This window comes from Vanellus vanellus (genome assembly GCF_965231255.1).
Source record: "Vanellus vanellus genome assembly, chromosome: 23".
Taxonomy (NCBI): Eukaryota; Metazoa; Chordata; class Aves; order Charadriiformes; family Charadriidae; genus Vanellus; species Vanellus vanellus.
Window position 1 is genome coordinate 2,967,345 of NC_138928.1, and position 17,549 is coordinate 2,984,893.

The following is a 17,549-nucleotide window of genomic DNA, read 5'->3' on the forward strand; positions in this document are numbered from 1 at the left end:
CGTACCCCTGCACTGCCACCAGCCCTTCCCACCCCAGTTTCCCCAGTGCTCCCACCCCAGTTCCCCCACTGTAACCTAGCCCAGTTCTCCCAGTCCTTCCCACCCCAGTTCTCCTGTTGTCCCCCACCCCAGTTCCTCCAGTGCCCTCCAGCCCTTCCCACCCTTGTTCCCCCCCACCCCAGTTCTCCCACCCCAGTTCCCCCAGCCCTTCCCACCCGAGTTCCCCCAGTGTCCCCCAGCCCAGTTCTCCCAGTGCCCCCCAGCCCTTCCCACCCCACTTCCCCCAGTGCCCCCCCGCCTCACCCGCAGCCCCGTTGTCATGGCGACAGGCCCCGCCCCGCTGCCGGAAAGGTGCAGCCCCCTCGCGCAGCCGTAGCGTTGCGTCATCAGGAAGCGCCGCGGCGGGGCCGAGGCCATGGCGGATCCCGGCGAAGCGGGGCGGGAGGAGCTCGGGGCCGCCGCCGCCGCCCAGGACCCGCCGCCCGCGGCCTCTTCCCCCTCGGGGGACGACGCGGCGGCGGAGGAGGAGCCGGCGGCCTCGGAGGTGGCGGGAGAGGGCGAGGCGGGAGAGGGCGGCGGCGAACCCAAGGCGGAGGCACCGGACGGGGAGGTGAGGCCGCGCCGGGCCGGGCCCGCCGTGAGGACACTGTGTTCGGTTTTGGGCCCCTCACCACAAGAAAGACGTTGAGGGGCTGGAGCGAGTCCAGAGAAGGGCAACGGAGCTGGTGAGGGGTCTGGAGCACAAGTCCTGTGAGGAGTGGCTGAGGGAATGGGGGTGTTCAGCCTGAAGAGGAGGCTGAGGGGAGACCTTCTCGCTCTCTACAACTACCTGAAAGGAGGGGATAGCGAGGGGGGGGTCGATCTCTTCTCCTAAGGAACGGGTGATAGGATGAGAGGAAACAGCCTCAAGTTGCACCAGGGGAGGTTTAGGATGGATATTAGGAAAAACACCTTCACAGAAAGGGTTGCCAAGCATGGGAACAGGCTGCTCAGGGAAGGGGCGGAGTCACCATCCCCAGAGGTATTTAAAAGCTGGGGAGACGTGGTGCTGAGGGACGTGGTTCAGTGGTGGTGTTGGCAGTGTTAGGTTGATGGTTGGACTCGATGATCTTAAAAGGTCCCTTCCAACCTAAATGATTCTGTGGGGGGTGGGGCCGCGGGGCCAAACACTGCGCTCTCACCCAGGTGAGGAGTGCAGAGGGGGAGGCGGTGGATGGGGAGGACCCCAGCCTGCAGCCCTCCGCAGCCAAGAAGGTGAAGCTGGAGCTGAAGGAGAGGAAGGAGAAGAAGCAGAAAGTGGATGAGGACGAGATCCAGAAGATGCAGTGAGTGCCGGGGTGGCAGCGCCTGGGGAGGCCGGTGTTTGGGGAGGGCACTGCACACAGTTTGGGTTTGCTGCTGGAGATGACAATTGTTTAATCAGTTAATGAGCTTGTGGTTAATGCTGTCCATAGGTCTGTCACAGATTCCTCCCCTCCTGAACAGGCCCAGCCATTTTGCATGACAAACCTTTACTGCCTTTCCCTTCCTGGCTTTGTTCTGTACCACAGGACGCTTGGGGTGGCAGAAGGGCTTTGCAGGACGGTTGCAGTGGCCTCAAGAGCTTCAGACTTTTTTTTTTTGTTTTGATGTAAACAATCAATTCTCTCCACTCCAGAATACTGGTCTCTTCCTTTTCTGAAGAACAGTTGAACCGTTACGAGATGTATCGCCGGTCTGCTTTCCCCAAAGCTGCTATTAAACGGGTATGACTTCAATAATGCTTCGCCTCAGCAGGACTCTGAGCAGAGGACGCAGGCTGAGCCTGGCTGCCGTCGTGTTTAGGTCTCGCCTGACACGAGCCAGCTCTGTGGGTTGCTGTGCTCCCCTCCAGCTGTGTCCTGGCCCCTGTGGCTGAGATCGTTGTCCTCAGATCAGCTTATCCCATTACGGTCTAGCTCAGTCCCTATGCACAGCTTATGCAGTTTAAATAGGAGTGCATCTTAAATAATGGTGGTCCAGGGGGCCATGAGGCAATGGGAGAAGTAATTGTTGGTACAGGGTTGCAGCTGAATGAGGGTGGGCTAAAATCTTGGCAACCAGTACATGCCCAAAGCTGTAGGACCTAATTCTAAAGCTCAGTTCCTGCTCACTGCGGTAGCCTTTGGTTGGTATTTGATAGGTGCAAACTACTAAATAGGAGTTAAAGTGTTTCACTGCTGCTGTGTGTACCTCGCTCAGCTGACTGTCCTCCTCCGCTTCTCCAGCTCATCCAATCCATCACCGGCACCTCTGTCTCTCAGAATGTGGTTATCGCTATGTCTGGCATTTCCAAGGTCTTTGTTGGGGAGGTGGTGGAAGAAGGTGAGTGGCAAATGTTATTGTTGAGTAAAAAGTTAATAATATGGGGTAAATTCATTGCTTACAGCAGAGCAGGACACAGAACAAGACTAGTCACTTTGTGGTTCCCAGTCTTGCTGTCCTGCGGGGGCCCTTGACCTTCCAGCAGCAGCAGAGCTACATTAAGAGCTGAGCCAAGAGAGGGGTGAAGCGTGGTGCTGCCTGTAGTCCCCTCAGATCCTATCACTATTGCCGCCCACGAGTCAGCAGAGGTTGGTGACCACTGACCTCCTGCTTTATCCTCTCTAAGGAGGATAACTTCCAAGTTCTTGCTCTGTGAGTCGGCCTGTGAGCAGGCTGCAACGGGGGAGTAAAGATGTACTGTTAATGCTGCTGCGGACAAATTCAGCCCAGAGAGAAATGAGTTATTTAAGCCTCTTAACCTGTAAGATTCTTCCTTTATGGGATGAGCTGAGATCTTGGGACACTGGGTGGGAGGCCAACCCAGCTGTGTCCCTGCTCTGCTGGGGCTGGAGGAGGAGGCGGTACTGGCTTTGCCAACCAGTTTGTATAGACTTGTCACACAAAACATGGCCTTTACATGCCGGGATCACCAGTACCAACGTGATGCAGCTTTACTGCTGCTGTCTCTGCAGCGCTGTGTTGCCTGAGGCAGTTTGGATAAGCAGCTTCACTGCTGTCACTAATTGCTTCATGTTGTTAATTGCTTCACATCCTTGGCAGGCCCTGTGGATACTTACTGTAAATGATAGAGAAGAAACTGGCCCCTCAGTCTGCTGTAGGTTGTACCTTCCTGTCAATGCTGTGCACAAACCCAAAACACACCACCTAACATAGGGGTGGCTTTAGAGCAGAAGGTTTAAGGTTGTTAGTTCTTGTGTGACTCAAACCAGCATATTCCAAGTAGTTGGAGTAGTTTAAAAAGCAGTTTATTCTGGTCCAGTATTGATGCTCCTAGGACTCACTTGTCTTTCAAAGCACACAAAGCAGTTTTGTTCTTGTGTATTAACAAAATGTGAGCTGTAGACACTGAACAAAAACATTACCTGTTGCCTTTAAAATTAAAGCTCAAATAGTAGGAGACTGGCTAAGCTTAGCTGTCCTGCTTATGTGAACTCTTTGGGTTTTGTTGTTTAGCGCTGGATGTGTGTGAGAAGTGGGGGGAGCTGCCACCTCTGCAGCCCAAACACATGCGAGAGGCAGTCAGGAGGCTCAAGGCACGAGGACAGATCCCCAATTCCAAATATAAAAAGATCATCTTCCATTGAAGCATCCCAAGATCAGCAAGAGAAGACAGAAGTTAACAGTGACAGCAGAGCTACGAGACTGGAGCTCCCTCAGGAGTGCTGTGTATAGACTTCAGTGGGTGCAAGGAGGGCTCCTGCTGTCACTGCGGCTCATCGTCCAAGCACCAGGCAGGAACCAAATCCCTGACTTGGAGCTTTGGGCTCCTCCGCTTCAACAGAGCAGGGATAGGAACACTCAAACTCTTCAGTGTATTCACCCACCAGGGTCATACTTTCTGCTGGCACAGATGCAACGGTGTCTATGTACAGAAATGTCTTTTTATGTCTTTTTTTTTTTTTTTACATTAAACTTGTTATTGTATTCTTAGTCTTGCTGGGAAATGCTGATTGTGTAATGGTGTTTGTGTGATTCAAAGGAGGGGGAGTGCAATAGGATGATTTGTTTCAACCAACCCCAACATGTTCCTGAAGCTTTGCCTTGCCTCGGGCATGTATTGTGCCATTAGCATCAGCAAGGGAACGTGTGCTGAAAGCTGATGCTTCTGAAGTCAGCGCTAGGCTGTTCTTCCCAAAGCCACTTTTATGAAGCTGTCTAGAAAGCAGTACAATTAGGAAGGCAAAGGGGGATGGAAAAAAAAAAACAAACAACTCGTGAGCCTGTAAGGAGGTTAACAAGTTTAATTTCTTTTCATGGTTCATAGAACCAATAAATGCATGAGTGGAAACATACTGCAACAAAGTTCCAATACTGCCCAAAACTCAAATTCAAGTTCAGACTTGCACATTACCCACCTGTACATACAGGAATCCCCTCTCAGCACGCTTCTCCTAACTAAATGTAAGAGATGCTGAGGCCATGTTCTCTTCCTAGGGTAACTATGTTGTAGTTACACAAAGGATTAAGTTGGCTCTCATTATAACACAGAAAGAGTCCTTAAATAAAAGGCTCTACAAAGTAAACTTTGCTAATCATCATCAGTGGAGACAGTGGAGTTTTTGTCCTCCTACACATATGCCTCGTAGAAAGGACAAATTTTGTTTTACAGTACTTTTTACTGGTACTTGAAAAACAAAACAATGGAAGTGCTTTAATTCTTAAACAAAACCAGTTGACATGAGTTGCTGGAGCAAGAAATTTGCTGTAAACACCCTGGCCCCAGCTCTGTCCAGTCTGCGCATGTGGGAGGGAGCGGTAAGGAGTTGCGTGACACGGCAAGTAGGCACCACGTCTAAGAAAACCCTTTACACCCTACTCATTTCCCAAGCTGGCTGGAGACGAAGCTGGACACCTACTCAAACGAGAAGTCATGAAAATTTGAAAAAGAAAGCAGCCTTATATTTTCAAGCAATCAGTGAATAAAAAAGTAAGAATACCATTGCATTCCACCTAAGGCAAGCATTCTTATATTTCTCACTTCACACAGGAAGAGGGAGCAAGCACAGAAGCACGTAGGGTTGACCAAACAAAGTTCAACTTCTGCTTGTGTGGGCTTTGTGCAGTTCGTAATGGTACTTACAGTGAGTTGTTCGCATATAGGTTTGTTTCACAGCAAGTCTACATACATAGATGCTTTGTTACCTCCTTTCTGTTAGTATGGGAACTCACAGCAAGAGTCCTATTATCTACAGAAGATAACTTGCATTTTGGAACCCCTGCTTTTACTTCTGAGTTATTCTATGCACGAGGCAGTATTGGTGAAGGAAATGCCCGCTGACGCTTAAAAAGTTAAAGTGCATTTTCCTCTTGAGAACAGGCCTGACAGGCTGCTCTAGTACATTTTCCATCACAGGCAGTACCACAAATCTATCCTGCCAAAGGCTGCATTGAGCAGGGGATGGGTCACAGAACGTGCTCCAGAGAAAACAGCCAGGTTGTCTAAGAGGAAAGAGGAGTGATCCTCTCCTATGGAGGAGGGAAAGCAACTGGCAGAAGTCACACATCCAAACATCTGAGCTAGCCCAGGCTAAGCAGGTGGTGAGCATGAAGCCTCCTGCAGCTCAGCTCCCATGCTTCTGCCAAAGGCAAGAACTCCTCAGTTTAATCATTTGTGGCCACCTGCTTCCACAGGGTCTAGAAGGAAGGTCAGGCTCTTGCTGCTGCTGTCATATCTGGTTGTAGGCACTGGTCAGTCGGATCTGGGCAGAAATACTGGACTGCAGCAGCACAGCCTGCCCCAAGGCTGCCTGTTCAAACCTCGCACGCAAGGACTAATTCCAACAAATGTTATTTGAAGCTACCTTCAGTCTAATGGAGTCAAACACGGAATTAAGATGATGATCTTAAGAGTGGCAGTTGTTTTAATCACCATCCTTCTCTTACATACCCTCTTTTTTCAAAGTGAAAGCTACCAACCACAAGGAATTCAGTCTTGGCTCTCCGCAAACCACAGTCAGCAGTGCCTCCACATCTAGCCTAGAGCTGTAAATACATCCCTGTTTCCCCTTGAGCTAAAGAAGAGCTAAGATGATCTCAGGAGTGCCTGTTAAGTGGAAGTGTTCAACAGCTCCAGAGCTGGGCAAAGGGACAAGTATATAAGAGCACGGTAGGAAAAACAAACTTAACTCCCAAGTTATTTGCTTGCTTTTGCGTAGTTTCCAGGCCTCAGCTCATCATGGCTTGTAAATCAGAGGCTGCTCTTTGCATAGTGAGCATGATTAATTATCTTGTATTACTTTAGCTAAACTAATTTAAGTGGAATAATGCTTACCTAGAAAAAAAAAAATAGAAAAATCCATTAAAGTTTTGGGGAGCGTGTTCAGCTAAAACACATAATAAGGGTTACCTAACCATTATGGACATGTGAAGTTTTCATCTGATTAATGAAGGAGAATCGCATATAATCTGTGATTTTTCCTAGCACTTAGCGTGTGGCAATTGCTACCTGTTTTACATGCACTAAAAAGCCTGTGCATCAGAAATGGTACATTTACATGAACACAAAAGGCATCTGGAAAAATCCACATCAAAGTTTGAAATAAGATAAAATCCAACAAACTGCACACAGTCAAGATGCTGTGTATAACAGGGGAGGGAATGGGTGTTCATCCATAGCATGGAGAGGGCTGGAAGTCACACCCTTCTGTATCTCAACACAGAGCAAGTTCTGCTCTGGAACAGCTTCTCCCTTCACAACTGCCCCTTACAGCTGCTTCCGTCTTCAGCACATCGACCATGTATTGCCCAGACCAGTATAGCAAAGAAACCATGTACCAGTTTGCCTTCAGGAGGGGATTTGATTCTTGCTATTCATAAGTGACATTTCCTTTTTTTTTACTTTTTAAAATTAGTGCTTACTTTGCATTTTACTGGGTTTTCTTTTTTTCCTTCAACACTTTTAGACGTTCTTTCTTTATAATTTAAGTCAGCCTCTGACCACAGAGACGTCTTCCTCTTCAGGAAAGCAGCTCCAGAAAAGGCAAGAATATAAACCACGCTCAACCCAACAGCTACTCTTTCATCTCCACCCTTTAGTGAGCAGTTAGGAGTGTAAGCCCCCACCCAAGGGGGCCTGGCCAGCACCCTTCTCCTGACCCACACACCAACATCCCTGTTAAAAGACATTTAAGACCAGGCAAAAGCTCAGTGCTAATAAAAATACATGACCATGTGGGAATGCAGACAGCGATTTCCTTGTGCGTGCAGCCAGTACTGCTCTCCCCCTCTCCACTGGTGAGACTGGCATACAATGGTTTCAGGATAGCGTGCATCCTAAAGAAAATGCATAGGTCATCTCATTCCGTGACTTAATCAACTTCCTTCACCCCTGTTCTTTGACAGTAAAATTAAAGAAAGTTTAAACAGTGCCTGGTAATAAAATAAATTAATTTCTTTGTATTTCTGCATCAATAAAGCCAAACATTGTGGGGTTAAGTGAGAATGAACTAGACTAAGTCTAATATACTACCGATTCTGTCTTGACACAACAAATCACTGGAGAAAAGAGAAGCTGAAGGAATTTTTTTTACTATCCTGACCCTGTTCTTGAAGGACTAATGAGCTGTAGTGCCCTTCCTCCACAGGGGGAAATCCCTCCTGCATCTCCCACGCCCACTGACCTCCTGCGTTTCTGTTTTTCATGTGAACAGTACACATGCTTTCACGTCAGGGCTCTGAGCAATGTTTTCTGCCATACCTATTCTCTGTCACTCTTTGATGTGGTGAAGTAACTATGCTCCTCTTGCTGCGTTCTTTGGCATGCACAATTGGGCAAGAACACAACAAGGAAGGCTGAAAGAAGCAGAAACCCCAACATGGACCATCTGTAGATGTTACCATGAAAACTGGAGGCTGAAAACACTGTCACTACCACTCCTGGGTGAAGAGACATAGGGTGCCCCCCTCAACTTCTGACCTTTTATTTGTAGGCTAACCATTGCCCCAGTTCAGTGACAGAGGCAGCACCACAGTGCCAGGATAGAGAAAAGTGGCTGCAAACAGAAACTCCTCCCTGTTCCTTCCCTGTTTTTCAGCCAGGCCTTCCTTCCTTTCACCCTCTTTCAAGTTCATTTTGCAATCACAGTTGGTTTCCATTCTTTGAGGCGATCGCTCTCCAGGAGGTTGACCTGTTTAGCAGCAATATAATCAAACTTGCCGCCTTAGTGCTGGTGGTGGTCTCCACTCCTCCTGAGCAGCTGCAGCCTGCACCTTCACTGTCAAAGCTGGAAGAGGGGATTGTATTTCCTAATTTCCTGCAGAAGGCGAGCCTTGTCCATGTTGGCTTCTGCAAGGGCTATTTTCATGGTCTGAAGCTCCCTTTGCAGCTCTGGCACTTCCTTTAACTACAAGAAACAAACAAGAGAACAAACAAACCAGGAGTTTCCAAAGGTAAGCAGCAGGGCAGAACTGACCACACTGATCTGCTCAAAGAGGAAAACCAAAGCAGGAGCTTTTGAAACAAATTACACTATGTGACATAAGCACACAAAGCTCACTGACAACCTGACCCAGTTTGAGTTGCAAAAATACTTGCCAACTGGTGCCTGCTGAGTTCCATACCTGTTATTAGAGTCAGACAGCCCTCACTGGCAGCCTAATGACTGTTTTCTCTTAAGACTTCCTTTTACTTCTCTAGGCATAGGAACAAGACCTGCAGTGGACAAGTTTTTTTCCTGCAAAGCAGCTAACTGATTCTGGCTGAAAATAACTATACAAAGAAAGCAGGAAAAAAAAAAGGGGGGGGGCTCTGCATTCTTCTTTTATAAAGGGTCCAATACACCTCTATAGATTTGTTAAAATTAAGATAACAGCTGGAGCAAGCAGATACCTGGCGTTCCTATTTCTTGTCTCCATGAACAAAGTTAATCCTGTCATCAAACATTACCAGTGAAATCCCACTGCAGTTTCATGGCACAGGAGTTTTCTGTTGGGCTCTCAGAAATATTTTTACTCAAGAATTTAGCCTTTGCATTTATTCCTATTAAGTTCAATAACATCAGAAAATAAACTGAAGCTAAGCTACTGTGATGCTTATGTGCTCCAGTTCCAGCCAGGACCCTGTTTCACAAGATGCTATGAACAGGAAGATGTAGTCTCTGCGCTAAATGGGAGAGAGACAGATGAGAAATGATGTGTCAGCAACTAATGAACAGAATCCAAAGTCCCAGTCCAGTTCTGTCAGCCTTAATATGTAGTTTTCCATAGCAATTGACCAAGTAGATCTGGCATCAAACAGGAGATGTAAGTAGAGAACACCGCATATTTAAAAATAAACCAGTTACCTGGCATTCAGATATACGGATCAAAATGGAAAGAAAGTTCAAACTGAATAGCAGAAACTTCAGGCAACCTGAAACTCCCTGGCTGTAAGACTTACTCTACTCTGACAAAACATCTCTTTTCTTTGTGGGACCCTCCCAATTCCTGTTTTTCTAACAAGGAAAGGAACACAGTGGGATGATGGAGCCAATCAGAAAAAAAGAACAAAAACCAAAACCCAGCCAGATTTCTGAAAGGGAACAAGAAAGTTTATGCTGGGCAAGGTATCCCCACTTCTCAGAATGCCTGCAAGGGGAGGTACAGGCTGCTTTTGTGTGTGGTCCCTATGTGCAACACACCACACCTATCGGTAACTGCAAACACATGAACACAAAAGACTTAATTTTCCAGCCTACTGCCAGCTATCTAGTTGTCCAGACAGCAACAGGCAGCAGTGACTCACCTGCAGTCCACGTGTTCCTGCTGCTGGGGCTGCCAAGACACACTCGGCTGGGGCCTTCTGTTCCTGAAGAACAAACACAGGTTTTTCCTGTTTCGGTGAGCCCTCCCCTTGCGGAGCTGGAAAGAAGCATAGAAAATAGAAAACATTCAGGTGTGGACATTTACACAACAGGCTTCTCAGGACAAAAAGAATCACTTCAGTTGTTTGTTTGTTGGTTGTTTTTTTTTTTCCTTTCTCCTCGCCCTCTCTTTTTAAGCAGGGCAAAAAATGTCATTTCCATTTTAAAATGGGGAAACTAAAAGAAAGAGAAGAAACAGTAATCCCTCCTGACTATGTGAGCTCAAAGAAACACCAGGCATGAATTCAGGCTGCCACTTCATTGTTTTAGGCATTAACCTGTTCTGCCTGAGGTATCAAATTTGCTGTCCAAACAAAACAACAAAAGCAGCAAGAAAGAGAGAGGTAGGAATGCATGCATCCAGAGATTAACATGGCAGAGCAGCCAAAGAACCCGGGTGCTTGCACTGAAGACGAAAAATTATTTGCCCATTCTGGTAGGAGTGACTGCAGAGAACAGAAATAGGGACCACTCACACACCAGAGCCCATTATTCCCAGCAGCAACCATCACATTTCAGTTCTAGTCTCCTCCAGCACCAGGCACCGCAGAGCACTAGCTCCGGCACAGCCTGGGGGTGGCAAGGGGAGAATAAACCAAGTTTCCCGATGCTGCTGACCTGTTAGATAGAACACCCCATCATCTCTGCGCTTCACAATGACATGATCTACTGCCAAGGTGATAGGAACAGGGCCAGGGGAGGTAGGGTATACCCGGGGGCTGTCATCCTGGAAAAAAAAAAAAAAACAAAACAAAACAGAGAAGAGATTAACTGCTGTGACAGCTCTGGCAACTCTGCAAAGGATTCCCCTTGCCCCCAGCCTTCACAGGAGTAGTGTTACCGACTGGCAGCTTTGCCAGGGCTCACCAAGGTCATCCACCATATGGAAAAGCCTGGCTTTATATATAAGGCTGCATGCGAGTCTTAATCTGTGTAGAAAGCACACCCACAGACCAGACCAAGTTCTGTCATGTCATAACAAAGGTTGAGGAGAGGCCTACAACCATCATCCTGAAGGCTGCTCTCACAGTTGTCATACTACAAATTCCCGACTCAAACCCCTAGCCAATATTCCTCAGCCAAAAAAAAAGCCAATATCCCTTAGTCTGGAGATTTTCATGGTGCTGTGCAGCAACACTGGTTCCTGCTTGTCAGTAGAGCCAAAGCATTGCTTTCAAAAAGGTTTAATCAAGAACTTCTGTCAGTGTCCCCCTCCTAAATATCAACCAGATCTTACATGTTTTTCACTTGTAATTCTCTAAATGCTTACAGAAAAGGTCAAATATTCCCCATTTCACACAAGCACTTGGAGGAAGAGTTATTTAATTCTTTCCCTTGAGTCTGCAAAACAGGTCATCAACAAAGCTAGGGAGAGAATCTGAACGTCAGACTCCCATTTCTCCACAGTCTGATCATTCAACACTTCCACAGTGTAATTGTTCACCCCTAAGGCAGTTTTAGAAGCAAAATAAAACAGTATCAAGAAAACACATCTACAGAGGCCCATAGAAACCCCACAGCATCCCAAAGCAGAATCTTGCAAGTGAGCTCTGCCCAGGCTGCCATCCTGGGGGGAACCTCTTGTTCCCCATACACTCACCTTCAATGTGATTTTGGCATCCACAACTTCTATCTCCATGGGGATCACCTCTGGGATTATTTCGTCCTCAAGAAAGGGGCCAAGGTTGGTAAGGAAGGACATGAAGAGCTCTGCTGTGTAACTGTGGACCAGCATACGAAGGAAGCCATTCTGAACAGCGAGCGGTGAATGCACAGCAGCATTAGGTCCCACTTCAAGACGCAAGCACACTTCTGGCTGGGTCTTACTAGCTTCAGGGACTGAAGGCTTCTCTACATCTGGATCTCCTAGAGCTATATGAGAAAGATCTCATTGCAGAAGATGGCATCAGTAATAGGACATAAACTCAAAATAGGTACCTTGAAAAGGCAGTGCTGAGGTATCCTGAAAAGATACCTCTTTACTGGTATGCAGAATGGAGTCAAGTTCACAATGACAGCAGTCTGAAGCCATCCTTCACATGAAATGAGCCCTCAGTTTCAAGAGACCAAGAGCCCACGTCACAGAAACTAACACCAGAACTGGACTTTTTAAGCACCCAGACGCCTCCCTCTCTCTCACCATCTCAGCACACTTTAAAACTAGCTTTCGTTTTGTGTATAGACCAGTTGACCAAACTCACCACTCCGCTCTCCAGAGTGATCACTCTTTCCACTGGCCTCAACACTACTCAATCTTGTGTTCCACTTTGCCCCCTCGTGGCCATAGGTAGTACTGTTAAGGGAAAGATCAACAATCCAAGAACTGCCCATGCTTTCACTTGAAGTTTTGGATTGTAGTTGCTTTTGGTTTCGTTTGTTTGGAGTTGGGTTGGGGTTTTTTTGGTTGGTTAGTCGGGTTTTGTTTTGGGTTTTTTTTTTTTGGTTCTTTTTTTTTTTTCAATTCGAATTTATCCCTGGGGAAGTACCCCAGCCGAGAAGCATTATTCTCAGGGCATGAATAACTTCAAGGTTTCCTTGGATAGCTTTATTCACTCTTTTAATTCCTTTCATGCATCCTAGCAGCAATTAAAAGAAATCCAAGTCAATGATTACTAGGCACCATAGAACTTGACTGTGTAGGCACTTTGGAAACATCTTTCAAATACCAGATTTGAACCACTGACAGAAAGATTCTTAGCATTCACATTCCCTCACACACAAGTTGTATTCAATCCTAAATTCACTAAACATTAACACTTAAGTACCAGTTAAAATGAGATATTCCCCGAGGGTGGCCAGTATAAAAGTAATTTATAAGAGTGAAGCTACAAAAGCAGCAGACTCCAAGAGCCAGTGTCTTACCCAGATAACCACGCAAATACTGCCACATTCCAACGTTGTTCAGTTGCTCTGGAGCCACATTCATCACTTGTAAAGCAACAGACAAATCATCACCTCGTGCTTCTATTCCACAGTTCACCTCATTCATCTTCAACACAAGGACAGAAACCTACAACAGCGAATGACAAGCTCACTTATTAAAACAAACACCACCACACAGTTTGCTTCCAGATTTGCTTAGAGACAATATTACAGTGAAAAGGACCAGAACTCTGACCAGCTGAAGGCTAGGGTCTTCACTCTGTGAAGTGGAGCTGTTTATTTCAGGAGACACTCCACCCTCGTCTTCTGCCATCAGGCTTCCTCTACTGCCTGTGTCATTGTGGACCTGAGGAAGATGCCCTGAGGGAAGTGGGTCCAGGCTGGGTTCTGAAATGGAAGTAACAACAACAACTCCTCAATTCTGTTTCTTTTTCTGGTTTTAAGAAGTCCTGATCTCAGCATTTGCCTGAATCTCATGGCCTATCAGCCTATCCCATCCTCTAGGTAACTCTCTCCAGCTCCTCAGATGAATTTAAGCAATACAGAGCTGAAGTGAAAGACGTCCACTCAAATGCTCAGTGTGCCCTATTTCCAATCAGCCTTTACTAAACCCTTCCTAAATGCTATATACCATCCACCCACCTGCACGCATTCACAGACCTTGCTCTAGTATGGCCAAATGCCTTAGAACACCACTGTCATGCGCAGGGGTCACCCTCCCCACTCATTTATACTCCTTGTCTCAAAGAAAAAGCACCTATAAAAAGCAGAAAGAGCCACTGTGGGTGAAACACTCATGACCTTCAAAAAGGAGTGGCACAAGTGAATTCCATACAAACACAGCATGACTCAGTTGCCTGTGGCAGAAAACTGTTCACTGATGTGAAATAAGAGTAGAGGAGAGAATAAAGCCAAGCGCTTGTTACCAGAGTCTGTGAGCATCACAAAGCCGTCACTGCCATCGCTGTCCACAGACAGCCCATCCTCAGGGCCGCTCCCATCCACAGATGTGGTGTCAAAGGAATGCTGGGATGCTGTCCTCTTCATGGAGAAGAAACGCATTCGGCTACTGCCACCCCCGCCTGGAGTCACCGCTCCCTCTTCTGCTTTGGGCACAGAATCCCTATTAAAAAAAAAAAAAAAGTGATAAAGCGAAACAGCTTAGCCTCCGGATTATACAGATACTGGACTCTCAACACTTGCAAGTCAGACTTGAGTGTACTTAGACCATCTCCAAGAGATGAAGATCTAACCTATCTCTAATCCAAATGATATGGAAAGGGAGGAGTTGGCCTACATTTCCCCCCCCTTCCCAGCCACCTTGCTGCTGCTATTGTGAATCACAGGAAGATGGCTCACTCACTTGGCTGGGGGAAGAGAGAGCATTTTCTGCATGGTGGATGTCATCTTCTCTCGGCTCAGGCTCAGAGCGTCTTTTGTTATAGACATGGCTTCTTTGGTGAAGTCCATAGTCACGTGCAGAGCTTCCTTGGTGGCATCCTTTGTAATATGCAGCGCACTAGACAACTCCACCTCTATGCTCTTCAAAGGGATGAGTTCTGCCTGGCCATTGAGAGTGATGTTTCCACTCCCCAAGGGCTGCGTGTCTGAGGTTGGGCTAGAAGGGAGAGCAGGAGGGCTCTGAGGATGGCTGCTAGCCTCTGCTGGTCTTTCTGCAACCAGGGCTTCCACAGCTTCATGTGCTTCCTCTATCAAAACTTTCTCCTCTACGCTTTTACTATGTGGAGCTGTACTCAGAGCTCCATCACTTGCAGATCTTGGGAGTCTCTCCAGCGGTACACTGCTTACACTGGTACCTGTATTTTCAGTGCCACTGTCCTCTGGGACCTCTGAGGTATTGCATACTCCCTTCTCTGAACTTGTCTCTGATTTCAGCTCCTTCTCTTCAGCCACCAGTCCCTCCTTACTGTCTGAAGGCGAGAGCTCAGACTCAATCAGGCTTGTTGTGTCCGAGTCAAGGGACCTGGGTTCCAAGACCCCTGCTGCAGGGTTCATGAGTAGGGCCACTTCGGCACTATGGAACATAACTCCTACACAAGCAGACATGGGATCTAAAGGAGACCCAGTCATTTCTTGGGTATCTTGGGCCAACTGCTCCTGTAGTGTTTGCAGAACTTCTTTCATCCTGAGCAGCACCAAGTATTGGTAGTGGTTGAGCCGAACTTTGACATGAACAGATGAGGAAACGAGCACGTGGATATCTGCAGAGGCTTCCAGCTCCTTCTCATCTACTCCATCATCAATTTCAGTGTCAGATTCTCCCAAGACATCCATTGTCTCTGGGACCTTGTAGATGTTCTTCAGATCCTGGTCAGTCTTTGATCTTTGACAAACCCCATGTTCTCCGGAAAGGTTCTCATTCTTGGGGTGATTGCTAAAGCTGGCAGAAGGCTTGATTTTCAACTCAGAGGCAGCCAATTCTTGTCGTTTAGATATCTGAGCTTGCCCCCATTTCTTGGGAAGGCAGGCCCACATGGAAAGGGGAAAAGGATCAATAAAGCTAAGGGCTCTGCCCTTTGAGCTTTCAGCCCCCTCGAAGTCCAAGGAAAGCTCAGTGAAATTCACAGACCACAGATCCTCAGAGGCAGAGGTTTTTTGTAGTAGCTGGGGAAAGCCTGGATGCTTTTGAGGCCTATCATCTACCTCATATGCATGGCGCAAGAAAAGGGTGTGGAGGAGGCTGAAATTGTCCTGAGACCTCGGGAACTTAGTGTAGCTGGAGTGGAAGAATTCTGAACTGGCAAATTTACGGAAGAGATTCTGGAGGTCCTGACAGCTGCAGAAGGGAGCATGGCGGGTGTTGGTGGCAGTCATCTGTGACGTACAAATGCAGAGTGTCTGTGGACGATCTTGATGGTCAGTGACTTTCTTCTCCACGGGGATGTTAAGCTACATGAAGGAGAAAGACATTACAACTAAAGCAGTGAGAAGGGAAATTAACAGAGGCTTATCCTGGCCATTTACACAGATCATCAGCTGTGGCATATATAAACAATGGAGAAGTCTTGGTCTCTACTGGAATCCCAAAAGCTGGATGAGACTCTCAATTTATCCCTATCTGAAAAATGAGATTAAATTTACAAATCAGGGAAAAGGAAACAGACATGAGGGAATTTCAACTGAGTTTTATTTTAGGTTCTTTTACCATCCATGGCTTATGTAGCAGCTCAACTTACAACACTCGCTTTGGTCTTTCTCTGCAAGGACTTACTATACTTTTAGGCCTTTAAGCCTCCTCACAAAACTGCTAACAAGGGCAGCCCATGACAAACACCAATGCAACAGACGTAGGCTCATTGGCAACGGTATGAAAGTCAAAGGGGTTTCCAAAGGCCAGAAAACAACTTTTGGCTATTCGAACCATCAATTTCTCCTTGAAAAACTGTTTTCATAAATACTGTCTTGCCTGCCTATTCTGGACTAGAACTCAAGCACCTGTTTTACTGCCCATAGATCAAAACAAAACTGACACAAGCGGTAGACAGAAGAAAGGTAGAGAAAGGCAGGGGTTTTCTTTTCCCACTCTGGACTCCAGCTCCTTCGATGACAGGGAGGGAGAGAACACTGAAGACTGGGAAAGGAAGGAAATAAATGGTACCTTCAGCCGGAAGCCATCCAGTCGAACATCAAAATGCTCATCATGCTTGCCCGAGTCCTCCAGCTTATAGATGGCTTTGAACTGTTCCAAGCTGCGATAAAGATCCAGGCAGAAGAGGTTTATCCATAGCACGCTTGCTGTATCCAGGGTAAGCATCAGTCCATTCAGCTGTACGTACAGGTTGGGGCACGGAACTAGAATGAAACAGAATCAAGACAGATTAATAATAGCAGAAAAAGCACTTCAAGTGGTCTGCAGCTCAGTTGCACTGACAACACCAACGCAGAGGGCTTCAACGCCCACTGGAAGACAGATCTCTTGATGAAAGGGAAAGATGTTCCAGGTCACACATCAAGCCATCTGCAGAGCACTCAAAGCACCCTACAGTCCAACTCCAGTGCCAATAGACAAGGCAAAACCCCAAGAGTTGGGCAGACACAGCAGCTACCTTCAATGCACTCCTGAATATGTTATTTTACAAGCACAACTTTGCCTCCACATTTTGCACCAGGCAAACTCTATCCCACTTTCCCACGGGGAAAAAAAAAAAAATATTAGAAAGGCAAACAGAAAACTACACAAAAACGGACACCCAAAGGATATGTAGCAGGTTAACACACCTAAAGAATTAAGAGCTGACTGATTCTTTAAGAAACTTATGAAAGGAGGTGCTAACCTTGGTGTATTACCTGGAAAGTCCTGATTGTCTGGGAAGTAATACTCTGTGAATTCAATATGGATTGCAGAGACCTGATCAGGAAGCTTGAAGAATTTTCTACTACATGAAAGCAAGGTGGAGGGTTTCTTACTTTGTTGACCAGCTGTAGAAACCTGAAAACACAATGGTAAGCAGTTGTGCAGAATTAAAATTTGGCAAAACAAAAAGTGTCCTAGTAACCCTGCAGTCTCTCGTATTCAATCCATCTCATTTACACATCAAACATACTCTGCTTTCAAGTAAAAATAGATCTTTTTCCTACCTGCTAATATTGCCAACTCCTCTCCTTTGAGGGAGTTTAGTTCTTTGTGTCTCCTGTCACTGCTAGTAAGAGCCACGACAATCAGAATTAGGTGACACAAATAAACAGAAATGAAATCTGTTATAGCTTTCTTCAAGATTAACAGCATGGTGGCAAGTTCATTACAGTATTTGATACCGATTATGCTCTTGCAACAGTTACAGG

The 17,549-nt window shown here is 46.6% G+C and overlaps 2 protein-coding genes across 2 annotated transcripts in view; one reads left to right on the plus strand and one right to left on the minus strand.

Annotated features, from left to right (window-relative positions):
* Positions 1-401: 401 nt before the first annotated feature.
* TAF11 (TATA-box binding protein associated factor 11) lies at positions 402-3,962 on the plus strand. Its single transcript, XM_082494639.1, has 5 exons — positions 402-610; positions 1,186-1,325; positions 1,658-1,745; positions 2,247-2,343; positions 3,478-3,962. Exons 1-5 carry the CDS (start codon positions 416-418, stop codon positions 3,606-3,608), a joined length of 651 nt encoding a protein of 216 aa, XP_082350765.1. The 5' UTR covers positions 402-415; the 3' UTR covers positions 3,609-3,962.
* A 294-nt stretch (positions 3,963-4,256) lies between these two features.
* Positions 4,257-17,549, minus strand: part of BLTP3A (bridge-like lipid transfer protein family member 3A) — a gene marked incomplete at its 5' end in the record, with an annotated part of 34,983 nt that continues 21,690 nt past the window's right edge. Inside the window, 10 exons of the mRNA XM_082494648.1 lie at positions 4,257-8,366; positions 9,746-9,861; positions 10,482-10,590; positions 11,464-11,735; positions 12,726-12,873; positions 12,982-13,133; positions 13,673-13,869; positions 14,110-15,656; positions 16,366-16,559; positions 17,055-17,196. Of these exons, the coding sequence (XP_082350774.1) occupies positions 8,241-8,366; positions 9,746-9,861; positions 10,482-10,590; positions 11,464-11,735; positions 12,726-12,873; positions 12,982-13,133; positions 13,673-13,869; positions 14,110-15,656; positions 16,366-16,559; positions 17,055-17,196 (3,003 nt within the window). The 3' untranslated portion in view covers positions 4,257-8,240. The remainder of the gene's footprint in view (positions 8,367-9,745; positions 9,862-10,481; positions 10,591-11,463; positions 11,736-12,725; positions 12,874-12,981; positions 13,134-13,672; positions 13,870-14,109; positions 15,657-16,365; positions 16,560-17,054; positions 17,197-17,549) is intronic.